This window comes from Euleptes europaea, chromosome 16, assembly GCF_029931775.1.
Source record: "Euleptes europaea isolate rEulEur1 chromosome 16, rEulEur1.hap1, whole genome shotgun sequence".
Classification (NCBI taxonomy): domain Eukaryota; kingdom Metazoa; phylum Chordata; class Lepidosauria; order Squamata; family Sphaerodactylidae; genus Euleptes; species Euleptes europaea.
The window spans coordinates 44,084,455-44,100,834 of NC_079327.1; the positions used below are offsets into that span (position 1 = coordinate 44,084,455).

At 42.1% G+C, this 16,380-nt stretch overlaps 1 protein-coding gene across 6 annotated transcripts in view; it reads left to right on the plus strand.

The window, feature by feature from the left end:
• The window catches only part of GLRA2 (glycine receptor alpha 2), a 160,903-nt gene that overhangs the window by 20,620 nt on the left and 123,903 nt on the right, over window positions 1–16,380 (plus strand). For 2 of the 6 annotated variants that reach the window (XM_056861773.1, XM_056861774.1), the window contains exon 3: window positions 4,953–5,020. The exons of 1 other annotated variant lie outside the window; for it this stretch is intronic. In XM_056861773.1, coding sequence (XP_056717751.1) covers window positions 4,953–5,020 — 68 coding nt within the window. Of the gene's footprint in view, window positions 1–4,952; window positions 5,021–5,118; window positions 5,187–16,380 lie in introns of all 6 variants that reach the window. 3 more of the 6 variants (XM_056861772.1, XM_056861775.1, XM_056861776.1) reach the window with 2 other exon arrangements.

Below are 16,380 nucleotides of genomic sequence, written 5' to 3' on the forward strand. Positions count from 1 at the left end.
ATGGTAAACAACACAAGTCAAGGAAGCTATAAAAAGAAAAGAGGCTTATTTTAAAAGGTGAAAGGTCTGCCCCAACGAATTGAACAGAAGGGACCACAGACTCTGGCAAAAGGAAGTCAATAAGCAGGCATGAATTTGAGAGGCAAGTTGCTAAAAGCGTTAAGACAAACAATAAACATTTATTTAAATATATTTGGAGCAGGAAACAAGCCAGAGAAGCAGCTGGGTCTTTGAATGAGTAAGGAACGAAGGCATTGCTAAAGGAAGATGAATTTTTTGCATCTCTGTTCACTGTGGAAAGTTTATGGCATGTACCCACACCACTATCTTCAGGACAGATGACAGATGAAGTTCTAGACCTATTGAGGAAATTAAAAACCAATAAGTCTCCCAGTCCTGATGGCATACACCCAAGAGTTCTCAGGCAAATCAAATGTAAGATGATTAGGGGGTTGGAGCAGCTTCCCTTTGAGGAAAGGCTGAAGATTCTGGGGCTTTTCAGTTTAGAAAAGAGATGACTAAGGGAGAACATGGTAGAGGTTTATAAAATTAGGCATGGGGTGGCGAATTGACAAAGAGAATTATTTCTCCCTCTCCCAAAATCCTAGAATTTGAGATCATCCACTGAAGATGATGGACAGTAGATTCAGGACAGACAAAAGGAAATACTTATTTAAACAGTGTGTGATTAAAATGTGGAATTTGCTGCCAAAGGATGTGGTGATAGCCACAGGCACAGACAGCTTTAAAAGGGGATACAATAGATTCATGGAGGAGAGGTCTATCAGAGGCTTCTAGCTATGGTGACTGAAGGGAACATCTACATTTAGAGGCAGTAAATCTTTGAATAGCAGTGCCCGGAGGTAACATCGGGGAAGGCCTCAGCCTCTATGCCCTGCTGTTGGATCTCCAGAGGAACTGGTTGGCCACTTTGTGAGACAGGATGCTGAATAGATGGACCACAGGTCTGATCAAGGAGGGCTCTTCTTATGTTCTTCTGCAGCAGGAAAAGGGAATTGGTGGAAATTACGCCACCCCTTCCATTAGTGGAATATTTAGTCTGGATGAAACCCAACGTTTCACCTCATCCATATATATGTTGGTGATTCGGAGTAGGACATTGGGAGGTAGGATCTTTGTCCATTTGGAGCTATCAGTTGGGAATGATCTTATTCTGTGTTGCAATGCTTCTGTCAGTATTAACTTTTCTACAAAATGGAAGCAGTTCCTTGGCAACAACCACCAATAATGTCTCCTCTAGTAAATGTGATATGCATGAATCGTGCTCTGATTTTCCATAGCTTCTGTTAACTTTAGTCAGGGGCATGTGGGAGAAATTGTTGGTAAATTGAGCCCACAACGAGAATGTAGATCAGCCGCTACTGCTGTTATCATGAGTCATTAGATATATAGTATGCTATTTATAAGTTGAATTCAATTCAGGAAGATATTGGTTTGAGCTTGATAAAGCAGAATAATAATTTCAGGGGTTATTAGAGCACTCAAGGAAATTGGATACCCACAAAACAGTGTCGTATAATGACTACATTTGTGAGGTCCTACAATTCTGAGTCATTGTTTGTATTTAGTGAGTGCTCCCAAATTGCTATCAGTAACTAGTGATATGTACCTAAGGAGTATAAGGCAAAATCCAACCAAAGTTAAGAACTAAAAAGTCCCATGTTTGCGTTATGGATAATTCTTCCAAAAATGATGCTCAACAAGGAGGACTTTCTACTTTTTATGATGCACAATATTCTATGAAGCAGAATGATATCCTAACACTGCCACATGGAATTATACTATAGCAAGATAAAAATAAGCCTTCAGTTAAAAAGATATTTTTGATCGGTATTGATTTGGAGGGCTTGTTTGTCACAAACATTGTTCCTTTTCATCATCTTATTCTAATCACACCATCCTGTTCTCACAGCCACCTTTTCTGCATAGTGTGGTTCGTTGACTTCATATTGGCCAGCTATATTAACACTTCATTAATGCAAGCTGTCATCATTGCTGCGGTGGCGTCAGTTGGGGAGCTTTAACTTCCTCTGAAGCCCAAATCTGGTTTCTGTATTTAATCTCATTTTCTGTGTCTTTGTTTTTAACATTGTCAGTTTTATTCTTGTCCTGGATCTAGTGTAGGACAAGCTGCGATTCCAGATCTCTCTCTCTCTCTCTCTCTGTGTGTGGTTGTGTGTGTAAAGTGCCGTCAAGTTGCTGCTGACTTATGGCGACCCAGTAGATTATTATCAAATAGTTTAATTGTGGCCAGAACATGGGGTTTACCTACCCTCCCCCCTCAAAGGCAGGCAATTTGGAGATTGAATAAGGTAGAAGAAAATTTGGAGACTGAATAAGGTAAAAGAAAAGTGCCTAAATTTTAACCCAAGTTACTTTTAACAGCCCAAATTTAATGCCTCAGTTTTTGCTCAATCTTTTAGGATGACTTTGATTTAAGCGTCAGGTAGGGCTGTGCAAAAATAATAATAATTCAGGTTAGGGTTTATTGGGCCCAATTTTTTTTGGTAAAGCCAGAGTAAGCTGAATCCCCATACTGGTAAATATGGGTATTTTGGCTTTATTTCCAGGTTTACCCGAACAAAAATTGGGTCCACTATAGTCTATGGGGATTTTTTTTTAAAGCTCCTGTGGGGGCATTTTTGGAGGTAGAGCCACCAAACTTGCAGGGTAGCCGCAACAGACTCTCCTTAGACAGACACTGAAGTTTGGTGAACATTGGGACAGGGGGTCCAATTTTATGCCCCTGCAAAGAGATCACCCCCATCCTGCAGGCATTTGTGAGGTGATGAAGAGGGACCTGGCAACCCTGGTCCATCTGCTTCACTCTCTGTCTCTTTCAGCATCTAAAACTACACTTCCTTTTACACCGACTGCCCACCTAGTCCCTCTAGCTAGCCACTCCCAAACCCTGATGGACACTTAAACAAAGATATGTTCAGACAGTCAAGTCCCATTGAGGATACATTTACAATCATCAAGGTGTGCTACCATTCTCTTTGTCATGTTGGATAGGCTGAGGCACCATGATCGGTAGGGTTTCCAGCTCTGGGTTGGGAAATACCTGAAGATTTTTGGAACAGAGCCTGAGGAGGACAGGGTTTGTGGAGGGGAAGGACTTCAATGCCATAGAGTCCAATTGCCAATGTGGCAATTTTTTCCAGGGGAACTGATCTCTGTTGGCTGGAGATCAGTTGTAATAGCAGGAGATCTCCAGCTAGTACCTGGAGGTTGGCAACCCTAATGACTGGAGGCCATCTCTATTGGCTGGAGATCAGTTGTAATAGCAGGAGATCTCCAGCTAGTACCTGGAGGTTGGCAACCCTAATGACTGGAGGCCAAGCTCACAAAAATACCTTAGTTTGTGGATTAATATAGGCTGTTACCGCACTAGGTATTCCCAGCAATGTATCAAGAGTTTGGAAATCTTATAAAAAATTCTGTTCGCACTTTCTATGTATTCCCACTGATGTATTAAGAGTTTGAAACTGTTATAAAAAATACTGTTCACACTTTGTTTGGCCCCTTTAGCTGTGAAGACGTCTTCCAACCATTTATTAGCTGTGGAACCCAAAACCCTTTTAAAGCGATGTTTTTTATAACATTTTCAAACTCTTAATACATCGCTGGGAATACCTAGTGCGGTAACAGCCATAGTTGAGTTGGTGGGAAGGCCATTGTCTTTTTATGGCTTCATTTTGTACAGCCTTGTTAATTCAAGAGGTCACTTCAACAGGTCAGCGGATGTGCTTTGAGGATCAGTACTAATCACAGCGTCTTGAAGTATTATGCCTTGCTGTGGGATAGGAAATAGTTTTGTTTTATTGGAATTCTACTTTTGCACACCAGGTTCATAGCAGAATGATATAATTTTGACATATAATAATGTTGACTAGCAAGTGGTGAGTACATAGGTAAGTCAGTAGCAACCCTAACCTACTTAACAGTCCCTCCCTCATACTTTTCTGAGATTTCGATACTCTTGTGTTGTTCTAGGACACCAGCCCTGTGCAGCAACTCACAGGGAAGTAACAAACCGATGGTCATCTGCACAGTAGGGAGTGCACTAGGGAGTGTATGACAAGCACCACTCTAGAACAGATGTAGTTTGTCCAGCAAGTAGCAGAGATGTAGTCATTTTAGGACCTCCCTTCCCCCCCCCCACACCCATGTGCATCCTTCCTTGCCTGCTTATGACACCCACACCCACCCTGCGCATGCTCACAGCCACCTACACATCCTTTCCTCAACAGCGCTGGGCAGTGTGTGTGGCTACAAGGGCCACTGTTGCGACCATCAGGAGCCCCACTTGCATCACCTGCACCCTTCCATGGTGATGCCGGGCAGCCCAGGCAGCCAGCACCACAGGTGGAGGAGGGCCTGAAAGCAAGGAGGCCAGGGAAGGGTGCACAGGTAGGTGGTGGAGGAGGTGTGCAGGTGGGAGAGAGTGGCAGTGGGCCCTACAAGAATCTCTGGGTCCTGGCAGATACCCCACAGGGTATGCTGGCGCTGCCCCTGAATATGCTGTTCAGTATTATGAAACATTGACCACTAATAACAATTGGAACTGTGGGGTGGAAGTATTTGCTTTGTTCAGCAGACATGTGTGATGTTAGAAGTAATCTGTGAGATAACATATATGCTCCTCTGTCAGGATGTGTGCTATATGAGTTCAGCTGGGTCCAGTGATATTAGCACTTGTCATAAACTCATAAACAGAAGTACATTAGTTAACTCAGACATGGAAAATAAATTTGTCAATATTATATGATCAATGTGAATATTGTCGGTCGCTGAATCTCACTTTTTGCTATTTCCAGCAAGAACTGTTTTCAGTTGTTTTTATTTTGCAAAAAAATAATTACAGTAGATGTTGGCGGAGCAGAACTTTGCTATGACCTCTATTGCAACACTCTTATTGCATTCCACAGGTCCTCCAGTAAACGTTACTTGCAATATTTTTATCAACAGTTTTGGATCAGTCACAGAAACCACAATGGTAAGTGTGGCACTGCCACCGGCACAGAAACAACAATCCTTAATATATGTCATAAACACAACCTGTCAATCTTTTTCTATTTATTGTTCAACTTGCAGGTCCTCCTGTAAATGTTACCTGCAACATATTTATCAACAGCTTTGGTTCAATAGCAGAAACTACAATGGTGAGTGGGAATGACCATTGAAGCCATCTTGTGAAGGGGTGTGATGTAATGGAAATATTCTTGATGCGGTGCCTCAGCTGCTAGGGAAACTGGAAATGTACACTATCAACTTCAAGACAGCCATAGAGAATGTTACAGTGTGTTACAATATGGTTTAGTAAGCTGCTTGCTTTGAATTCTAGCCATGATTTAAGACCAATGATGCCCATCCTCTTGGGCTAATGCACCCCATCAAACCCACAATATGACAGTGTGCCTCTAGTGTGCAGTATAGTACTTACACACATTCTTCTGCTACGGTATAGTGGGATAAGAAATAAAAAGTAGTGCATCATAGGAGAAGCAGTTGAGTGGCCATAGCCAGGCCTCTTCCTGTTCCCCTCTGTGTGGCACAACCATCTACTGCCCGTGCTACTTGCGGCATCCATGCTAAAGGCTGGCTACTGGTGACTTCAAGGCACATTTTATGGCAATCAAAGTTATTGAGGGGAGGTGTTGTGTCTCGGTTGGATCCTTCCATAGACCAGGCTATTCTGCATCCTGCATTAGAACATTGTGCAAGAAAAGAAAAACGAAATTTAAAGATGTTCTGCTTATACAAGAAGTTGTTCAAGAACATGTATAACTTCTTATTCAAGCAGAAGCATGAATCTGTCAATTGTAGTGTGGCATAACCTCTTCCACAAACCTCTGTACAAGTATTCGCAGAGCAGTGCTAGTGGCTAATTTCCTTCTGCGCACTTGATCCAATCCGATATAGAAGTATCATAATTTAGAATAAAAAAAATTAACATATGCTAAAACATACTTCTAGTATGTATTCCATAATTTTCTAAATGGTGAAATCAATATGCAAATTAGTTTTTTAAAGAACAAATGAAACCATTAGGTAAAGTTAGGTAGCCTTAAGCCTTTAGAAGAAGAAGAGTTGGTTTTTATATGCTGATTTTCTTTACCTTTTAAGGAGAATCAAACCGGCTTACAATCTCCTTCCCTTCCTCTCCCCACAACAGACACTTTGTGAAGTAGGTGAGGCTGAGAGAGCTCTAAGAGAACTGTGACTAGCCCAAGGTCACCCACCTGGCTTCATGTGGAGGAGTGGGGAATCAAACCCAGTTCTCCAGATTAGAGCCCACCGCTCTTAACAACTATGCTACGCTGGCTATTAGGACTATTTTCATATGGTGATAACTTCATTCCAGAGGAGTTTATTTCTGAGGGATGGCTATTGAAAAGACTATTCTATGGTGAGTCACCATGTCATGAGTGACAAATGAGGGTATCATGTGATAGCTGACACCCTCACATGATTTAAAAAAACATCCATTCTTAAGACACTAACAGCAAAAAGTCTGAATTTATCTGGTTCGTGTTGCTGCACGACATACCCAAATAGTTACTTGGAATGGCAATATTTTTAAGGGTGTCAGGGAACTATTTTGACCAGCATCTTCTGCAACTTTGCAAGACTTCTTTGGCCACACCCAGTCCTGGCCATTTAACTTATAGGGAAAGTTGCTGGTGGATCACTGCCCCAGGGGGCCACTGGCATCCAGGAACAAGCATAGACAAACAGCAATAGGTAATGCCAGTGCCACCAGGATGCTTGGGGTCAAACTAGACATTCTTATAATTAAAGAGTCATTGGGCTCCCTGCAGCCACACAGCAGGTATAGGAAATGGCTTCTAAAAAGGGGGGAGCCCAAATTGGCTCAGAAAGCTGCCACAGGAGGAAGGAAAGCTCCTGCCTCCCCACCCACCCACCCCAGCCATTTTCCCATACCAAAACAGTGCCGAGGAGGAGTTATTTTCCTGTTCTGCTGTGCCACATGCGCAAAATATGAAGAAATAACCTCAGTTCTAAATATTGTTGAAGGCTTTCACGGTCAGAGTTCGTTGGTTCTTGTAGGTTATCCGGGCTGTGTGACCGTGGTCTTGAAAGAAAATACCAAGACCACGGTCACACCGCCCAGATAACCTACAAGAACCAACCTCAGTTCTGTTTCAGCACAGAAAAATGGCTCAGGGAGGGAAGGCAGGAGCCCTCCCTCCTCCCATGGTGGTGTTCTGAGCCCAATTTGGTTCTGTCTTTCAGAAGCCAGCCCCTCTTGATTGCAGGGAACATGAGTTAGGTCGGGGAAACCTGGATCCAACGCTTTAAAAACAAGCTCATCTAGTTTGGTCCTTAGTCTGAACCCATGAGGGCAACAATGGCCCCTGTCAGACCAGCAGTTGCTCCTCCTGCATGTCTATCAATTGCTGGGAATGTAGAAGGAAGGGATGGGTGAGCTGACCCACACTCTTGGCAACGCTGGCTGGGTCTGAGCTGAGAGGCCCCTGAAGTGCTGGTTTGTATCACCAGAGGGATGACTCAACTTGGCAGTCTCCTTGGACATTTTAACTTCCTGGTGCACCTTTCAAATCCTGCGTAGCATAGCAAGTTGACACAGAAACCACTTGGCCCAATCTTGGAATCTTTAGTATTGAGCTGCACATATATATGTAATTTTTGCATGAGATTTGAATGATTTTAAATTGCTGAGGGTGAGTTCCAAGATACATAGAGGAGCAACTGTGAACCTGTAAAATGCTGAGCACCAAAGTAGGATTTTGCCACCTTCCTACTTAATACCTGCATTAAATGAAAATATACTTTTGTGCCAATTTAAAATGAATTGTATTTCTATGACAAAATCTAGCGTACATAGGGTTGACAACCTCCAGGTACTAGCATAGAGATCAGTTCACCTGGAGAAAATGGTTGCTTTGGCAATTGGACTCTATGGCATTGAAGTCTCTCCCATCCCCAAACCCTGCCCCCTCAGGCTCCACCCCAAAAACCTCCCGCCAGTTGCGAAGAAGGACCTGGCAACCCTAAGTTTGCAGAACTTGTGTCAAACCCATTTTTTTTTTAAAAAAATTAAAGCCTGTTTTTGCCATTTGACCTTATGGAGTCCCCATATTAAGAAGAAGAAGAGTTGGTTTTTATATGTGTCAGACTCAGACATCTGTCCCTAGCATCCCATAAGCAAACTCATCCAGACAGGCAGATCTGAAGCAGTAAGACTTTATTGGGAGCAAAAGACAGATTAAAGAACTGACTGCCTACAGGCAGGTGAGGCTGGTAATGGCGAAACATAGGCAGGTTAGATGCTTAAAGGCACTACAAGCTGAAAAGGTAAATATCACTAGGCAACCCCAAGATAAGCATTTCCCAGAAAGTCAGACTAAACAATACCACAGCTGCAGAAAACAGGACGAGCGAAACTGTACACAGATGTTCATAGGCATGAGAACCAAGGACTTAACGTGTAGCCAGAACTCACGTCAGGCCCTTACTTCAGCTAAAAGGCAAAAGGCCTGACAATATGCCAACTTTCTCTACCACTTAAGGGAGACTCAAACCAGCTTACAATCACCTTCCCCTCCCCACAACAGACACCATCTTCATAGACCTTTAATGGCATAACAATTATTACAAAAGAATGGGATCATAAAACTTAATAACAATAATTGAAAAGTAGATAAAATAAGGAACAATATGATCAAAGATCAGGACTTCCAAGATTTTGCACAACAGACACCCTGTGAGGTAGGTGGGGCTGAGAGAATGTGACTTGCCCAAGGTCACCCAGCTGGCTTCATGTGGAGGAGTGGGGAAGCCAACCCAGTTCACCAGATTAGTGTCCTCCACTCATGTGGAGGAGCTGGGAATCAAACCCGGTTCTTCAGATCAGACTCCACCGCTCCACACCACCGCTCTTAACCACTACACCACGCTGGCTCCAAGTACTGTATGTATGTAACACTAATATATGCTACTGTAAATGACAAGGAACAATAAACATTTTAACAGTAGGGGTATAATCAGTGAAACCCAGTTTAATCCTATTGCCATCAATGAGACTATCATGTTTCAGATTAATCTGGGCTGTGGATCAGGCTCCCAATCCATATGATACCTTTTACTAGCACCAACCAAATGACACATAACAGTGTGTGAGAGAGGCTGCCATTCTTTCATAAATAAGGTAGTAAATGTGCATAAGATAAGGTAGTAAATGTGCATCAAGATGTGTTTTCAGTAGGTAGGTATTGCCTGGAAAAATTGGTGTCCTGAATCACACATTTTCACTCATTAATCCCTTAACACATTCACAGTGGTTATATCTGTAGGGTTCGGGGGAAAATGAAGTCCTGACAGAACAGATGTGCAGTTTAGTTGATTTGAATGTCAGTTTAAATTATGCTTGGTTACCAGCTTTTATGCAAGATAACAGCACTGTTAAAAGAGCAAGTTCCTTTTTACTATAAGTGCTAAAAAAGAGAGGTCCCAGATGTAAAGGATAAAGAAACAGAATAGTGTCAAGTAGGCATCGATCAAAGGAGTTTTTATTCTTTTGCTGCTATTTCAAGCCAATGCCATAGATTTAGCATTGATTGCTTGCATATTCTCCCGTGGCCACTGAAGTGTATTCAAAAGCTTATAGCCACATGATACAGCAACAAGAGGCCCTTTCTCTGAAATGCTATTCAAACATTGTTCACAAGAACATTTTCTAGGAGGTTGAGAGTATGAATTATCTTTTCTCGGAGCATGGGGTAAAGTGACCCCTTTTCACCCATCCACAACGGCTATTGTCTCCTAGATCTCAGAGGGAACTAGAGATCAGAAATTACCTTGTTGTGGTGGGACATCACTCAAGACCCATTAAGACCTGCCCTGTTGTAGCCTGGTTTTGAGGTGCGAAACAAGACTTTGCTGGCCCGAAGCTTCAGTTACAGTCACTCAATAGCAGGTAGCAGGAGCTACACCAAAGGAGCAACACCAAAGGTACATGTGGCAGAGAAGGGGGAAGGCTAGGTATGTTCTGAAGAGTTCCCAGGGAAAGTAATCTGACCAAGCCCAGAGCTTAAACAAGCCCTTACCTGAAGCAGGGCTCGCGGACTGCTGGAGCACCTTCCTCTCCTAGTGCTCAGGCCAAGTTGCAAAGAATATGAAGAGGTAGAAGTGCGGCTAAAAGTTTCACATTAATTTGCTCTTGATTGTTCTTAAATTGTGCCCTCTGTTTTCTCCTCTGAGTCTGAAAATGATAGGTCAGGGATGCCAAGTAGCCTGATTTAGGGTTCAAGCTAACTTTTCTGGATTCAGAGCCTTGAAACTTACAACTCATTCCTGAACCCTGCAGCAGCCGTGGACGGTGTGGACGGGGCACTGCCTCAGCCCCTCCAAAGAGGATTTGGGGCTACTGGAGGAGGGGGGGGAAACCTTTTAAAAAATAAAAATGCCAAAATGAGGGAAATAGCCCCATTGAAAACAGCAATGCGCTGCACCAACAAAAAGCTGGCGCAGCACTGCTGTTTCTGAAGGGGGGCATTCCCAGACTGAAAGGGGTTAGGAGGCTGCCTACTGGCAGCCCTGCCCTCCAGAATGCCTCGGGGAATGCCTCCCAGGATGGGAGGCTGAGACGACGTCCAAGGGCCACTCTGCTGAAACAATCCTGGGGGGCCGCCACAAGTTGCACTTTGCTGGCATCCATGCCAGTTTGCATGGCGCAAGTTGCACAGATGCCGGCATAGGGCCCTCTGGCTCAGGAATGGGCTGTTACTCTCCTTCTTCTTGGAGTTGTTCATGGAGTTCCACAGAGAATACATCCAGCATATCTGGGGGTCTGCAGACCTCCTGAGTAGATGGCTGTGACCCGAAGTCAGAGGTTTGGATCCAGCCATGGAAAGCAGTTTTCTCATCTTTCTCATCTTTCCACTTCTGCTGCAGTCCCCATAGGACTCCCCCTGCTGTTTATGGTGGTCCTCCTGTCCCTCTCATTTCAGAGGGAACTTGGGGCTGCGGTGGGAAGGGGGGTTGCAAAAGGTTGTGCTCAGCAGACATACAGACATCCACCACGAAAATGCTCTCCTGGATCCAAGCCAATGTCTGAAGAGTCATTAATAGAGAGGTTCACAAGAAAATAGAAAACCCAAGTTCCCTGGCAATTAGTTGTAGATGCTTGAATATAGGATGCTGTGGACACAGTATGCTATTGCAAAAGCAGAAATGCAAAAAAGAACCAATCTAAAATCTATTGTGACTTTTTCCCAATACATGAAACTTCATACTAAAGAAATATTTTGGGAATGTCACCTAATTTGAATTATGCACTGCATCCTTAAAGAACTGTCCTGTAATCAGCTTCTCTGAAGAAATCTCTGTGAACCTAGCCATAGGTTTCTGCAGGGGTATCCTAGAACCTTCTGCTGATCTTCCTGTGGAGAGAGAAGGAATGGCACCATATGAAATAATGAAAATCCTGCATGTCACTAACTTTACAAGATGGCATTCAATGAAAATATTTGCACGACCCAACACTGATTGCATTAATCAGAGTCCTCCATTGCTTTGATGAAGTCCCCCATTGCGTTTTATTGTCTACCAAATATGTTAATGTGTGCCTTTTCAATGTTCATTACTGCATTTCTGCTAACAAAAGAAGGCTAAATATTGAAGTAGTTCAAACAAAGACTGCTGGCTGCCTGTTTGCTTTGTTCGTAGTACCTGACAGCACTGAAGGAGCGCTGCTCAGTTCAGTGCTGTTCCTGTGTCTCATGTGAGCTTCCTTAAAGTTGTTGTCACCTCTTTAATAAGTAGCTTTGAAACATGTTTATGAAATGCTTCTAAAGGCAGACATCAATTACTGCTCATCTGCTTTGCTTTCTTAAGTAACTTTAATTATGTGATAAACAGAATTACATCTTTGTGCAATGTGCAATCATGACTTTCTGGAAGTTACAATGTCCTTACAGAATGCTCTTGACAGGTTGGATGTAAAAGGATGAACTTCACAGCATAGTTTATGGCTACCCATTGGATTGCCAGTCAGTAGAAAAGTATCCATAGCCAGTCAGTAGAAAAGTATCCATAGTACAATTCTGAACAGTTATGCCCCTCTAAACCCATTGACTTCAATGGACTTCAAAGGGTATAATTCTGCTTTTGAATGGACTGTGTGACTCAGAGAGCCAGAATGTCCAATAGCTATTGGATATTTCCATTTTTTTTTCAGAATACAGGTTAGAGGAAAGTGTATTTGTAAATATTTGCAAAACTTTAACACAGAGATCTATAACTCCATCCCTGTAAAATTACTGGAGAACCCAACTTTAAGTATAAGTGGGAGAAGATGTTAGGCACAACTATGATTGATTTGGACTGGAAAACAGTTTTTTACCACAGGTCCAGACAATGCTACATGTATTAATATGAGAGGAAATTATCACAACATATTGTTTGTGCTATTTAACCCTGCACAGATTACATAGGATATATATATGTTTCACCATTCAGATCTCAGCAGATTTATTAAACAGTGATTGAGCTGTCCTCTTGTTCAGGAATACTGGAAGAAAATAATTTTAGACATCAATTGAATGACAGAAATTAAATTACTAACAAATCCTAAGAACCTTTGGTTAATTCTTATTAAAGAGTGTATTTACTTTTTCCCCATTGTATGGTTTTAGATCTTTTAACTGTCACCAAAATGGTTATTGCAAATATGGTGAAATTCTAAAAACCTAAACTTATACTAAATATATTGTGACTGAGACTGTAGGATGAATACTATCATTTTGTTTTGCATTTTATTTAAACTTATAATTAAAAATAAATTTTAAAACTTCCCTCTTCCTTCCTGGAGCCTTTCTCCAGAAGTCTTGATCTAACAGTCAAATGTCATCCATCAGAGAAAAGCTCCTTACTGAGTTGAAGGGAGTGGTAGGATCCAGCCTTATGTCATGGTCTCCAAATCCACCCAAAAGTGTGGTTGTTAATCAGTCTCTTAGGCCTTTTTTGCATGGGTTGTTTTCATGGCAAGAACCCCCCCCCCCAACTGCTTCGGGGCTTCGTTTTCATTTTGCACATCATTCCCAACCTTTAGAAGTCACTTAGAAGTCACTTTGCTCTCTCTCTCCCTGTGTTTTCTGGATGGGGGAGAGAGCAAAGTGACTTCTAAAGGTCAGAAAAGACATGCAGACTGAAAATGAAGGCCCAATGTATTTGGGGGGTGATTGCAATGGAAATAACCCATGCATAAAAGGCCTTAGACAAAATTCCAATTGGGAATTTTCCATAATTTGCCTTAATACATAGAATTGGATCACACACACTTACTATTTTGAAAAGTAAACTACTAAAGCTACCTTACACTGGGTGGTCTCAAAATGTGTATTTCCCAGTAGGCAAAAGTCTCAGTTCAGAGAGGCAAAGCTTGAAATATCGATTTAGGTGTAGAGTTTGGTGGTGGGGTTATAGAAGTTAGAGGGCTGGACATTGTAGTTTGTATTGTGAGATGTAGGTTTAAGTAATGAGCCTATAGCTGCATTGGTTACTTATTTTTAAATTTAAAAAAGTGAGAAAAAAGTATTAAGTCAAAATATGATACAGGATTTGTATCAAGGTTTCATAGGAAGAGATTGTGAGTCCACCTCAACAGGATGCAGTAATTTAAATATGACTCGACTGTTGTGATAACTTGAACTAATGTTAGAAAATATGTGGGAAATTGCAGATTGTTTATTCCATGCATAAAAACTTTCATTTCAGAAGTAAAGATTATTCCCCCCTCTTAAATATGAAATTATATTTCTGGCTCATTTTTATGCAGCCATTTTTATTTGCAGTAGACTTTGCAAGCATGTCAACTGGTCTTTTAAGACGAGGTGATGTAAATGTCCACAATTTTTTAAAAAATAAATTGAACCAAAAGAGACTGCAATAACATTTTTGGGTAGGGGATTTGACACACAGTTCATCATATTTTGAATTAATCTGATTTTTAAAACTTAGGTTCAGCTTCTTTTGGGGGGGGGGTTACATTTTGATCCTTGCCTTGTTTCTTTCCACACCAAAGAAAAGGCAAAGATGTTTTCAAATTGCTGTGTTAGTATTTTCTTTTATTTATTACATGAAAGTTAGATGACAAACAAATGCCAAAACCAATTAGATCAATGGCTGTTAAAATAATCTGATGTTACACAGTGCTAAGAAAAAAAGCATTTCCAAAGTATCAAAATGAAAAAAGGCATTTTATATTACATCCAGCTTTACTATAGTATGTGAGATATACATGCTTCCCAAACTGTTACATTTTGTTTATTCCCTTGAAGTTAATCTCCCTTTTTAACCAGGAGTAATAATTTTTGCCTATTCCAGAAAAATCAAGACACAGGGCGAAAACGCATGGTCGCTTTAGTCTCCTTTATTCCCTCTTTCAGCCAGGATTCAGCCAGGATCGAACGCACGTTTGGCGAAACGCATGCGTTTGATCCTGGCTGAATCCTGACTGAAGCAGGGAATAAAGGAGGCTAAAGCGACCATGCGTTTTTGCCCACAGTGCCAAACTAAGACGATTTACACCCTTGAAATCAATGGACTTTGTAGGGCATAACCCTGTTTAAGATAATTGCCACGATGTCCTTTAAACCATTCTCCCAGTTTTTGTTCCTTTTTAAAGGGCTGCAGATACGTAATACATTAACTAGCTTTCACACAAATAAACATATGAGCATTGATTTCTCAGCACTTCTGAAAGCTATCTGAATTTAGATAGGTTTACAGTCGAAGCTACCCTATGTTTAACCACAATCTTCATGCTTTATGGGATGATCTCATTGATTTCAGAAGGTTTCAAATAAGAATTTGAGAAAATACAAATGCCAGGGATCAACCAAGACCAGGGGTTTCTCCCCACTTGTCCCATAATTCTTCTTTCTACTCTTGTATTAGAACAATGGGTGACCTCTTGCATCTGAGCTCCCTCTCTGCAAAGACTTTCCTTTCCAGGACGACTTTTAATCTGTCGATTGTACACATGTTTGGGGGTTGTTTTAAAATGTTTTCAAAAATTCTTAAATGGACCACGTTTAAAAAACATTGTAGCTTTTTGCTGATTTCCCTCACTATCAGGGTTTTGCTCTTTTAATTGTAGTTTTTATATTTTGCAAAATGGTAGGTTTTATATTTTGCAAAAGTGTGAGAGACAGAGAGATGTTGTATGATTGCAAGCTATTTAAATGGCTTCATTCTGAATGGGCCACAGGACAGAAATTTAAGTAACAAAGAAAGAAATATTGCATTACCTAGTGATCCTGTATGACAACTGTTGACCAGTCATCTGCCAAATATTCAAAAGTGAGAAAATAAAGATAAGAAATTTAAGGCATAATCTAGAGACCTTTTAGCAGGCTATGCAGCTCCATTGAAATCAGTAGTAGCCTTTGGGGCAAACTACATTTATTTAGATACTTATACTCTAGTTTTCTCCCCATTAGGGACCCATAGTAGTTTATATAATTCTCCTCCCCTCCAGTGTATCCTCTGAACAACAACCCTGTGAGGTAGGCTGAGAAAGATTGAGTGGCCCAAGGACACCCAGCAAGCTTCCATGAGTGGGAATTTAACCTGGTCTCCCTGGTCCTGGTCCCACACTCTGAGTGCATTCCTGGGAGGGGGCCCCTCAAAGCTCCATAGAAGCTGGTGAGACCCCGTGCCAGCATAAGTGCCTGTTGAACCCGAGATAACGGGCACTTACAGTGTCCTAGGTAGCACACATGCTGGTGCCTGGGTGCCCCAGAGCGGCGCTGGCCTCCGCCCCAGCTGTGTCAGAACCTAAATCATGAAAGCGGCAGTCCTCACCGGTGGGCATCCCAAGGGGTGGAGGTGATGTTAGTCAACTTCCGAACCCCTTTTGCCCCAGGAATGCCCCCTTGAGGTGTGGCATGACTGACCACCTTTTTCGGTGGTGCAGCCTCGCTGTTTGCAGTGGGGGGGGGGTTTCCCCCTTTCTTCTTTCTTTTTTCTTTTTCAAAAACCTTTTTGTTCCTCCGTGGCGGCCAGGAATCCTCTGAGGAGGTGGCATGGCTGCACCGCTCCTGGCCGTTGTGGATCTACCCTCCCTCCCCACAGGAATGGGCTGTCCAACCACTACATCACACTGGCACTACAGGTGGCAAGTCTCCCCCCCCCCCATGAAAAGCAGCTTAGGTAGCTGCAGTTTTGAGTGGTGGCATATATATGAGCAAAGCCTTTTAGTTGCCTGCCATTCCCCTATCAAAACCATACCTTCAAACTTCTTCCCTTTCCCTCTAGGGTTCTGGACACAATTGTTCACACATTACAGTGAACACACATACATCCTTC